This window comes from Leptonychotes weddellii, chromosome 4, assembly GCF_054177405.1.
Source record: "Leptonychotes weddellii isolate Sample4059 chromosome 4, ASM5417740v2, whole genome shotgun sequence".
Lineage (NCBI taxonomy): Eukaryota > Metazoa > Chordata > Mammalia > Carnivora > Phocidae > Leptonychotes > Leptonychotes weddellii.
The window spans coordinates 71,591,257-71,604,354 of NC_138372.1; the positions used below are offsets into that span (position 1 = coordinate 71,591,257).

The following is a 13,098-nucleotide window of genomic DNA, read 5'->3' on the forward strand; positions in this document are numbered from 1 at the left end:
GTAATTCCCACATCACTCCATGAGGTCTGGGTACGTGATTTGCTTTGCCCAATAAAATCTAAGTAGAAGTTATGTGGATCACTCCCTAACCAATACTTTAAGGTATTTCCACTCTATCTCTTTTCCATTTGCTGCAAGTCTGGTTGTTCCTGGATAGGGGCAGGTCGTTGGTCCTGGAATGAAGAAGTGTGGAACAAAGATGTACTCAACCTGTAGCTTGAGATGAACATGAAATGGGAGGAAGAAATAAAGATTTGTTGGGGCACCTGGGTGGCTCAGTCGTTAAGCGTCTGCCTTTGGCTCAGGTCATGATCCCAGGATCCTGGGATCGAGCCCCGCGTCGGGCTCCCTGCTTGGCGGGGAGCCTGCTTCTCCCTCTCCCCACTCCCCCTGCTTGTGTTCCCTCTCTCGCTGTGTCTCTCTCTTCAAATAAATAAAATCTTTAAAAAAAAAAAAAAGAAAGATTTGTTGGTGTAATTTTTTTGAAAGTAAATGGTCTAAACATTCCAATTAAAAGGCAAAGATCGTTGGTTTATATTTTAAAAAGCAACACCCAACTATATGCTGCCTAATGGACAAACTTTAAGGATGAAGAAAAAAGAAAGGATGGAAAAATATATAAAATTTTAACACTATTCAAAAGAAAGCTACAATGACTATATGAGATAAAGTAGATTTCCTTTCATAAGATTTATTTATCTTTCTTTTAGAGAGAGAGAGAGTGTGTGCAAATGAGAGCATGGGTGAGGTAGTGGGGAGGGAGAGAGACAGAGACAGGCTCAAGCAGACTTCCTGCTGAGCCCAACACGGGGCTCAATCTCATTACCCCAAATCACGACCTGAGCCAAAACCAAGAGTTGGACCTCCAACTGACTGTGTCACCCAGGTGCACTGAGATAAAGACAATTTCTTTTCTTCTCTCTCTTTTTTTTTTAGGATTTCCTGTAAGGAATTTTATTATTTTCTTTATTTAAATTCAATTACTTAACATATAATGTATTACTAGTTTCAGAGGTAGAGGTCAGTGATTCATTAGTCCTATATAATAACCAGTGCTCACTACATCACATGCCCTCCTTGACATCCATCCCCCAGTTACCCCATCCTCCCACCCCTCTGCCCTCCAGCAACCCTCAATTTGTTTCCCATGATTAAGAATCTCTTATAGTTGAGCACAGGCTGCTGGGAAGATGGCAGAGTAACAGGACCCTGGCTCACCTCTTGCCATGTGGCTACCTAGAAAACACCCACATCAGCATAAATAACCCAGAAAGCAACCCAAAGACTGGCAGAACAGGCTCTCCATAGCCAGATGTGGACAAGAGGCCACAGTGAAGCAGATCCACTCCCTCCAACTGCTCTTGGCAAGATCCCATCAAAGCACTGCCACATGCCTGGCAGTGTACAAACAGCCCAGACAAGGGTCAACACCACTCCAAAGTGAGTCCTGCTCCAAGGAGAGGAGAATATAACCACACACCAGTCTGACTGTGATGGCAACAGTGGGTTGGGAACAGGCAGCTGGTCTGACTGCAGGCCCCACCCACCAAAAGCTTCTCAGGGCACAACACAGGGAAAGTGTCCTGCAGTTTGATGCTACTTCATCTCTGGCAAACACCTGGTCTTACTCAACTCCAAGCCCAAAGCAGCCCTGGATGAGCCCACTAACAACAGAGGCACCAGACTCTGCCCACAACAGGCAGAAAGCCATCGCAGACTGAACTGAAGGCAAACAGAGCTCCACTGCGATGGTAGGACACCCCTATAGCAACACACATAGGAGATACCCCTGAAGCACCATTTTCTGGTGAAAAGGAGACATGGTACTACAGGGCACTACAGGACCTCTTCTTCATAAAGCCACTACTTTCAAGTGCGGGAGATGTAGCTGACTTTCCTAACACATAGAAACAGACACAGCAATAGACAAAATGAGGAGATAGAGGAATATGTCCCAAATGAAAGAGCAGAACAAAATCATAGCAAGAGACCTACACAAAATGGAGATAAGTAATATGTCTGATAGCAAATTTAAAGTCATGCTCATCAAGAATGCAGTGGAGAAGTCAGCAGAGAAAAAAACAATTGTATCCATAACTTAGGAACTAAAATTTCTGGAGGAAAATGAAACATGAACATGTCCTCATATGTTTTTCTATCTTTAGTTATCACTTTGCAAACATAGTCCTGGTGAGTTACCTAGAACCTTTTTTTTTTCTCTTTCCAAAATAAAACTCTATGTCCTGAATTCCATTGGCTCTCCCATAAAGCAGAGGAGCTTGGCATATTCAAGATTCTCGGTTGCAAGTGACAGAAAACCCTGTACCAACTGGCTTTAAATAAAAAGGAATTATACAGGTTTGCTTCACCAGAGCATCCAAGAGGTGGCACTAGTTTCAAACACAGCTTTTTGGGCGCTCAAATGCCTCCAGGTCCTGGTGTCTCCATCCCTCTTTGCCTCCTCTAACCCACAGCAGCTGCCGCAACTCCAGGCGTACATCTCCTCGCTCGGAGATCCCGGTGGAAAAGAGCTCATTAGCATAAGCCCATAGCAAAGTCTGGGTCTGTCTCTGATTTCACAGTCATGATGTGCTATAACAGTCAGGACACTTGGATCTAGTTCTGACACTATTCCTAGAATTTGTACAGTGATGTTGGGAAGTCATTTGCTCCTCCCATGCCTCAATTGTCTCATTTGCCAAATAAAGGGATAAGATCTCAAAAATAAATAAATAAAATAAAGTTATGTCATAAAGATACTTGCTAGAATTGAGAAAGGAGTGCAGGACCTCCATGACACCCTCCACCAAGAGATAGGGAACCTAAAAAAGAACCAATTAGAGATACTGAACTCACTAAATGAAAATTAAAAAGGACTACCTGGGGGCGCCTGGATGGCTCAGTCATTAAGCGTCTGCCTTCGGCTCAGGTCATGATCCCAGGGTCCTGGGATCGAGTCCCACATTGGGCTCCCTGCTCAGCGGGAAGCCTGCTTCTCCCTCTCCCACTCCCCCTGCTTGTGTTCCTGCTCTCGCTGTCTCTCTCTGTCAAATAAAAAAAAAAAATCTTTAAAAAAGGACCACCTGGAATAAAGAGCAAACAAGAGGAAGTAGAAGAACGGATCAGCAACCTGGAGGACAGAGTAATGGAAAGTAATCAAGCTGAGCAGATGAGAGGGGGAAAAAATCCTCAAAATGAGAATAGACCAAAGGAACTGAGCAACACTGTCAAGCATAACAGTTGCATGATAGGGATCCCAGAAGGAGAAGAGCGAGAAAAGGGGGCAGAAGATTTATTTGAAGGGGTGTCTGGGTGGCTCAGATGGTTAAGCATCTGCCTTCAGCTCAGGTCATGATCCCAGGGTCCTGGGATCGAGCCCCACATTGGGCTCTCGGCTCAGCAGGGAGCCTGCTTCTCCTTCTCCCACTCCCCCTGCTAGTGCTTTCTCTATCTGTGTCTCAAATGAATAAATAAAATCTTTTTAAAAAAAAAAAAAAGATTTATTTGAAGAAGTAACAGCTGAAAATTTTCTGAATCTGGGGAAGGAAAGAGAAATCCAGATCCAGGAGGCACAGAGAGCCCCCAACAAAACCAACCCAAAGAGGTCTGCACCAAGACACAAAGTAAATAAGATGGCCAAAAGTAGTGATCAAGAGAGAATTTTAAAAGCAGCAAGAGAGAGGAAAGCAGTTATGTACAAGGGAAACCCCATAAGGCTATCAGTGAGTTTTTCAGCAGAAACTTGGCAGGCCAGAAGAAAGTGGCATGATATATTCAAAGTGCTAAAAGGAAAAAAATCTACAGCCAAGAATACTCTATCCAGCAAGGCTTTCATTCAGAATAGGAGAGAGAGTTTCCCAGAAAAACAAAAGTTAAAAGCAAAACCAGCCACGTCCCTGTCACACACAATGCCATCGGCCTGTGGGTCCCAAATCCACAATCCAGCCATCCTCCTGCCTCAGTCAGCATGCATGGCCTGCCAGCTGCTCAAGGCCAAGTCAATACATCTTCACCACAGATTGACAAGGATTCAAACTCTTCCCCTCAAATTCCAGCCCCTGTTCAAGTTTGTGCACAAAAGTGGGCATAATTATAACAGCAGAATGAAGCAATCCAAATAGTGACACTAATTCTGTGGAATATATAATGGATAAAAGGAGTGTGCTAGGCTGAGAATATCTCCAACAAGCACATCAAAGAACAATACATACAGCATGATTCTCGTTAGTAAAAGAAACAAACACGGGAAGAATAGAACAAGACCAAATCAGAAAGGGAGACACCCCATAAGAGACTCTTAATCACAGGAAACAAACTGACGGTTGCTGGAGGGAAGGGGGCGGGGGATGGGTAACTGGGTGATGGGCATTAAGGAGGGCACTGGATGCAATGAGTACTGGGTATTATATAAGACTGATAAATCACTCAACCCTACCTCTGAAACTAATAATATACTATATGTTAATTAATTGAATTTAAATTTAAAAAAAGAAACCTCCCCAAAAAAGAAGAGTCTCTTATGGTTTATCTCCCAATCTCTGATTTCATCTTGTTTTATTTTTTCCTCTCTTCCCCATGATCCTGTTTTGTTTCTTAAATTCCACATATCAGTGAGATCATATGATAATTGTCTTTCTCTGATTGACTTATTTCACTTAGCATAATACCCTCTAGTTCCATCCATGTTGTTGCAAATGGCAAGATTTCTTTCTTTTTTTTTTTTTTTTTGATGGCTGAGTAGTATTCCATTGTATATATACCACATCTTCTTTATCCATTCATCTGTCAATGGACATCAGGGCTCTTTCCATAGTTTGGCTATTGTGGACATTGTTGCTATCAACATCGGGGTGCAGGTGTCCCTTCGGATCACTACATTTGTATCTTTGGGATAGATATCTAGTAGAGCAATTGCTGGGTCATAAGGTAGCTCTATTTTCAACTTTTTGAGGAACCTCCATACTGTTTTCCGGAGCGGCTACACCAGCCTGCATTCCCACCAACAGTATAGGACAGTTCCCCTTTCTCCGCATCCTCACCAACATCTGTCATTTCCTGACTTGTTAATTTTAGCCATTCTGACTGGCGTGAGGTGGTATCTCACTGTGGTTTTGATTTGTATTTCCCTGATGCTGAGTGATGTTGAGCATTTTTTCATGTATCTCTTGGTCATATGAATGTCTTCTTTGGAGAAATGTCTGTTCATGTCTTCTATTTCTTGATTGGATTATTTGTTCTTTGGGTGTTGAATTTGATAAGTTCTTTATAGATTTTAGATACTAACCCTTTATCTGATAAGACATTTGCAAAAATCTTCTCCATTCTGTCGGCTGTCTTTTGGTTTTGTCAACTGTTTCTTTTGCTGTGCAAAAGCTTTTTATCTTGATGAAGTCCCAATAGTCCCAATTTTTGCCTTTGTTTCCCTTGTCTTTGGAGAAGGGTCTAGCAAGAAGTTGCTGTGGCCAAGGTCACAGAGGTTGCTGCCTGTGTTCTTCTCTAGGATTTTGATGGATTCCTGTCTCACATTTAGGCCTTTCATCTATTTGGAGTCTATTTTTGTGTATGGTGTAAGGAAATGATCCAGTTTCATTCTTCTGCATGTGGCTGTCCAATTTTCCCAGTACCATTTGTTGAAGAGACTGTCTTTTTTCCATTGGACATTGTTCCCTGCTTTGTCAAAGATTAGTTGACCATAGAGTTGAGGGTTCATTTCTGGGCTCTCTGTTCTGTTCCACTGATCAATGTGTCTGTTTTTGTGCCAGTACCATACTGTCTTCATGATTACAGCTTTGTAATAGAGCTTGAAGTCCAGGATTGTGATGCCACCGATTTTGTTTTGTTTTGTTTTTAATAATCCTTTGGCTATCAGGAGTCTTTTCTGGTTCCATATTAATTTTAGGATTATTTGTTCCAGCTCTGTGGAAAAAAGTTGATGGTATTTTGATAGGGATTGCATTGAATGTATAGATTGCTCTGGGTAGCATAGACATTTTAACAATATTTGTTCTTTGTATCTTCCTCAATTTCTTTCTTTCTTTCTTTGTATCTTTCCTCAAATATTTTAAAAGCATAGTTTTCTGAGTATAGGTCCTTTGCCTCTTTGGTTAGGTTTATTCCTAGGTATCTCATGGTTTTTGGTGCAATTGTAAATGGGATCGACTCCTTAATTTCTCTTTCTTTTGTTTCATTGTTAGTGTATAGAAATGCAACTAATTTCTGTGCATTGATTTTATATCCTGCCACATTGCTGAATTCCTGTATGAGTCTAGTAATTTGGGGTTGGAGTCTTTTGGGGTTTTCCACACAGTGTATCATGTCATCTGTCAAAAGTGAGAGTTTGACTTCTTCCTTGATTTGGATGCCTTTGATTTCTTTTTGTTGTTGTCTGATTGCTGAGGCTAGGACTTCTGTGTACTATGTTGAACAACAGTGGTGACAACAGACATCCCTGTGGTGTTCCTGACCTTAGAGGAAAAGCTCTTAGTTCTTCCCCACTGAGAATGATATTCGCTGTGGGCTTTTTGTATATAGCTTTTATGATTATTGGGGTATGTTCCCTCTATCCCTACACTGTGAAGAGTTTTAATCAAGAAAGAATCCTGTACTTTGTCAAATGCTTTTTCTGCATCTATTGAGAGGATCATATGGTTCTTGTCCTTTTGTCCTTTCTTTTACTGATGTATTGTATCACACTGATTGACTGCAGATGTTGAACCACCCCTGCAGCCCAGGAATAAATCCCACTTGCTTATGGTGAATAATCCTTTTAATGTACTGTAGGATCCTATTGACTAGTATCTTGGTGAGAATTATTACATCCATGTTCATCAGTGATATTGGTCTATAATTCTCCTTTTTGGTGGGGTCTTTGTCTGGTTTTGGGATCAAGGTAATACTGGCCTCAAAGAAAGAGTCTGAAAGTTTTCCTTCCATTTATATTTTTTGAAACAGCTTCAAAAGAACAGGTATTAATTCTATAAAGTCAATTTCTAAGCAAACAATATTACCAGGGATGAAGGCATTTCAGAGGGCATAACAATCCAAATGTTTATATACTTAATAATACAACTTCAAATTACACGAAACAAAGACTAAAAGAATTTAAAGAGAAACAGACAAATCCACAATTATAGTTGGAGGTTTCAGTACTCCTCTGTCAATATCTGATATCACAAGTAAATAGAAAACAGCAAAGATATAGTAGACTTAAACATTATCAATCAAATTTAATTGATCAACATTAACAGAATACTCCACCAAACAACAGCTGAATATACCTTCTTCTCAAATTCACATAAAATGTTTACCAAAATAAGACCATATTCAGGACTGTAAAACAAGTCTCAATAAATTTAAACAGCTATTGCTAAAGCAGGGCTTGAAAATAAATGTACAGCACCAAACATTTATATTAGAAAAGACAATACGAGGACAGAGATATTACATAAAAATGTCAAAAATCCCAAGACAACTACAGATCAAATCCACTATGACCATAGATAAAAAATTCTAAATACAATTTTAGATCAAATCCAACAATATCTTATAATACAGAGCAAAATATTGTCTTATAAAGACAATATATCATGACCAAGTGGGTTTATCCCCGGAATGCAAAGTTGGTTTAACATTCAAAAATCAATGTAATTCACCATATTGAACTATAAGAGGAATACCACATGATCATTTCAATAAATGCAGGAAAAGCATTTGACAAAATCCAACACCTATTTTTTTTAAACTCGAAGAAAACAAGGAAGAAAAAGGAACTTCCTCAATCTGATAAAAGCCATCTACAAAAACCTACAGTTAACATATTTAATGCTTTATCCCTAAGATCAGGAAAACAAGAATGTATGTTCACCACTTATATTCAAATTTGTACTCATGGTGCTGGCCAGTTGCAGTAAGGTAAGAAAAAGAAATAAAGGCACCCAGATTGGAAAGGAAGAAGTAAAAGTGCTTTATTCACAGATGACATGCTCATCCACATACAAAATCTCATGGAATCTAAAAACAACATAACCTACCAGAACAACAAGTTTAGCAAGGCAGCAGGATACATAAGGCAATATAGTTCCAATCAAAATCTTAAGTATTTTTGTGGAAATTAAGAACTTGATATAAAATTCACATGGGAATGCTAGGTTCCAAAGTAGCCAAAATGGGAGAACTAAGTTGGAGGATTAACACTACCTGATTTCAAGACATAAAGTCACAGTAATCAAGACAGTACTGTATTGGCATTAAGTGAGAAAACAGATCAATGGAACAGAATAAGTCTAGAAATAGGACTATACATACAATAACCACTAATTTTTGACCAAAGCTCAAAAGTACTTAAGTGAAGAATAAAGGATAGCCTTTTCAACAAATGGTACAGGAACAATTAAATATGCATATTCAAAAAATGAATTTTGATCTATACTTTGCTCCATATACAAAACTAACTCAAAATGGATCAGACCTAAACATAAAACTTAAAACTATAAAACTTTTGTAAGAACATATGAGTCAAGCTGTGTGACCTTGAGTCATGAAAATTACAAACCATAAAAGAACAATTTCAAATTGGACTTCATCAAAATTTAAAACTTACGTTCTTCAAAAGATACTATTAAGAGAATATTAAGCTGCAGACTGGGGAAAAAATATTTTAAAAGCATATATCTGATAAAGAACTATATCCCAAATATACAAAGAACTCTTCAAATACAATGGTAAGAAAGCAAACAACGTAATTTTTAATGGGCAAAAATTTCAAACAGAGAAGATATGTCAATGGCAAATAAGCACATGAAAAGATGCTCAACACCATTAGAAAATGCAAATTAAAAATACAAGATACCAATACCTGTTAGAATGGCTAAGATTAAAGACTAACCATACCAAGTATCAGCAAGGATGCAGATGAACTAAAAATTTCATATACTGATGGTGGGAATGTGATAAAGTATAGGCTCTTTGACAGTCTGACAGTTAAATGTGCGCCTATCATATAAACCAGCCATTCCAATCCTAGGTATCTGCCCAGAAGAAATGAAGTATACATCTATGTATACAAAGGCTTGTATACATAAATAATGTTCATAGCATTTCATAACAAAAAGTGAATAAACTACAATATAACCATACAATAGAATATGACTAAGCAATTAAAAATGAACTATTCATACACACTACAACATGGATGAATCTCAAAATAATTATTCTGAGTAAAATACTCCGTTTAAAAAAAATACATATTATTCCATTTCTATAAAATTCTAGAAAATGCAAACTAATCTAGATCAATGGCTGCCTGGGGATGGGAAAGGGGATAACAGATATGTTCATTTTCTTGACTTTGGTGATTATTTCACAGATATATACATATGTCAAAACCTATCAAGCTGTACACCTTAAGTATGTGTACTTTATTATGTCAATTATATGTGAAAAAAGCTATTAGAAGTTGTCTCTGTGGGAAGCCTGGGTAGCTCAGTTGGTTAAGCGTCTGCCTTCGGCTCAGGTCATGATCCCAGGGTCCTGGGATCGAGCCCCGCATCAGGCTCCCTGCTGTGCAGGAAGCCTGCTTCTCCCTCTCCCTCTGCCCGCTGCTCCCCCTGCTTGTGCTCTCTCTGTCAAATAAATAAATAAAAATCTTAAAAAAAAAAAAAAAGAAGTTGTCTCTGTTATTACCCTTAAAGCCAGTGGTAGTATATATCTTGACTGAACACAAAAGGGGATTCTTCCAATAATTCTTTTGTAGCTGATGGCCGAAAGAGCTTCTGATAATAATATAGTGAAGGGCACACAGGGTCTAGAGTATACATTCTCAACAAACAACTATTCTATTTCATTTCCATTAAGAGAGAAGGATACTTCGCCTTCTATGAATAAACTGAAGAGATTTCCCACTCTAAACCATAAATCAGGTATCTATCCTAAATTAAATTACTTTACAAATTAACCAAAGGGGACTAGTTTGAGAGTTTAAATCAAAAATGGTAGTTTTAGGGGCACCTGGGTGGCTCAGCTGGTTAAGCATCTCCCTTCAGCCCAGGTCATGATCGCAGGGTCCTAGGATCAAGCTCCATGTCTTGTCAGGCTCCTTGCTCAGCAGGCGGTCTGCTTCTCCCTCTCCCACTGTCCTTCCCTCTCCGCGCCCCCCCAACCCCAGCTTGTGTTCTCTCTCAAATAAATAAAATCTTAAAAAAAAAAAAGATAGCACCTGGGTGGCTCAGTTGGTTAAGCAGCTGCCTTCGGCTCAGGTCATGATCCTGGAGTTCCGGGATTGAGTCCCACATCGGGCTCCCTGCTCAGCAGGGAGTCTGCTTCTCCCTCTGACCCTCCTCCCTCTCATGCTCTCTGTCTCTCATTCTCTCTCTCTCTCAAATAAATAAAATCTTAAAGAAAAAGAAATGGTAGTTCTATTTGCCTTAAAAAAATTCTAAAATTCAGGAAAAATTGAGGGAATTTGCTATATTAAGAAAACAAAGCTCTAAAGCTATCTGAGCCAGAAGAAAATTTTAGTACAACTTTAAGACCAACTCCTCCAAAAAAGACTTGAATACTTTTGTTAAGTAATTTTCATAAACAAGGAGCCAAAGACTAGAAAATAAATATTCTTAATATGAGTAAATTTTGATTATGGCACATACACATAAATGAATGGCTGAGCTCATATAACTACAGAGAAAGAAAAGCCGAGCAACCTCACTCACCTATTTTGTTCCTCCAGTTTAGCCAGGAGTTCTAAGTCGTCTGGACTCAACTGTGAAGGAGACGATGGTGAAAGGGCTGGCGTGGACAGTGTGGTAGATGAGGATGTAGTATGTAATGAGGCAGATGGACTTGCCACCTGACTGGCCATCTGACTGACTGTATGTGATACTGTGTTCTTCACCCATGAGAGAGTAGAACTCAGCTTTTCTGCAACCTTGTCTGTCGCCACCTATGGATAAAAATGAAAGTTGAATATATTTTAGTTTTACTGCATTCATTACCAAGAACGTGATAACCCTATTTTTAATTAATAGCCACCATCACAATAGTTTCTTTGAGGTGATACAGGTAAAACCTACTTTAGCAACAATTATCCTAACACCTGGCTTTTGGAAAATATTTCAGTTCTGCAACATGAACAAACGAGAACAGCGTTTTCCAAACTACAGGCTAAAATCCATCAGGGAGTAATAAAATCAATATGACAAGTAATGCTAGCATTTTTAAAAATAAAAAAGAATAGAAAATATCAGTGTAAATATATACTGTCTTATGAAATCGTTGTTTCAGTTACATATATGTATTAAAACTATGTACTACCTGTACATATATCTACGGGTTTATTTAGTTGGAATGTAAAATGTATTCTCTAGTCAAAAACATTTGAAAGCAAAGGTATTAAAACATGTCCACTGGGTGATGAGGATAGGGAAATGCTGTAACAGGATTAATAATTCAACAAAAACTGGGGTTGCTTAGCCTAAGTAAGATGTAAGGGAGATCCATAATACCGATCTCCAAACAGCTAAAGAGTATTTTTATAGAAAAGGGACTTTTTCTACAGAACAAAATTATGATAAATGGTTGAGTTAGTAGAGTGGGAGAGATTCAAGACACAATTTTCACATAGCTGGAAATATTCAGAAATAGAATGGGACGCCTAGAAAGAGTAGACATCCCCACCAATGGCTATAATAAAGCAGCTATTAGAAGAGCCAAATGTCAGAAGTTGAAGATAACTTTCTGTTTTAAGTGGGCAACCAGAATTTAAAAAACCCTTAAGATCCCGCCTATCTCTAAGATTAAGTGAATGACACATATGTCCATAAAGTCATCATAAATTATACCCAGGGGCGCCTGGGTGGCTCAGTCGTTAAGCGTCTGCCTTCGGCTCAGGTCATGATCCCAGGGTCCTGGGATCGAGCCCCGCATCGGGCTCCCTGCTCCGCGGGATGCTTCTCCCACTCCCCCTGCTTGTGTTCCCTCTCTTGCTGTATCTCTCTCTGTCAAATAAATAAATAAAATCTTAAAAAAAAAATAAATTATATCCATCTCCTAAGCAGATACATATACAAATGCAGCTGAAAAATAAAATATACATAAATAATATTCAAACATGGCATTATCATTCACTAATGAAAAACATAATAGCCATATTTGAATACCTATATAAAACTAAACATTCTTAATGATACGAGTTTACAAAATAAGGTGTTAATAGGCTTTTTAAGGGACTGTATTTTCTAAAAACTATCATGAAAAGAGCTTCTTGATTGTGAAGTACTTAGATATATAAAAGCTAGAAACTATGACATGCTTTCATGAGCTTTGAGAAGACCTTAAATTTTATGTCATAGGTAAATGGCTAAAGCATTGCAAATTATTTTCGGATTCAGCATACTCTCAGCTAATCTTAGTTATATACAGCAATTTATACACACAGAAATTAAAATACCAAGGCATACAATCCCATCGAGACTATTTTAGCAAACACTATTCTCCTCATGGGTTGCCCAAGGCTTTTTTTCTCACCTCAGTACATAGATGACTCTCTATCCCTCTGTGCCCAGTTCCTCCATCTCAACCCAGCAGGATACTTTGATATAAGCAAAGGATAAAATGGAAAAGAGATTCTAAGGCCATAGTTAAGCAACTCAATATGAGGCTGGAACTTCTAAGACAAAAATTTGATTATAAGTGCTGAAAGGGCCAAAAGTTTTATTAACCTCTCATTTTCAGGAACTCATTTTAGAATTTACTTCTTTTGGAAACAGTAGTATAAAAGGGATAAGGGGACCCTTACTGTTGGGGGAAGAATCCCCAAGAAAGACAAGCAGGCTACAGTATGGGACCCAAGGAAAAGAAGCCAGGGGCAGACCATTTAGGCTTCCAGGCAAAAGAAGTCCTCGCCAGGCATTCCTATACACCAACAACAAGACAGAAGAAAGAGAAATTAAGGAGTCGATCCCATTTACAATTGCACCCAAAACCATAAGATACCTAGGAATAAATCTAACCAAAGAGACAAAGGATCTGTACTCAGAAAACTATAAAATACTCATGAAAGAAATTGAGGAAGACACAAAGAAATGGAAAAACGTTCCATGCTCA

At 38.7% G+C, this 13,098-nt stretch overlaps 1 protein-coding gene across 7 annotated transcripts in view; it reads right to left on the minus strand.

Annotated features, from left to right (window-relative positions):
- EVI5 (ecotropic viral integration site 5) overlaps nucleotides 1-13,098 on the minus strand; it is a 189,766-nt gene that overhangs the window by 142,284 nt on the left and 34,384 nt on the right. For all 7 annotated transcript variants that reach the window (XM_081818807.1, XM_031021312.2, XM_081818805.1 and 4 more), the window contains one exon: nucleotides 10,707-10,936. In XM_081818807.1, coding sequence (XP_081674933.1) covers nucleotides 10,707-10,855 — 149 coding nt within the window. In that variant the 5' untranslated portion in view covers nucleotides 10,856-10,936. The remainder of the gene's footprint in view (nucleotides 1-10,706; nucleotides 10,937-13,098) is intronic.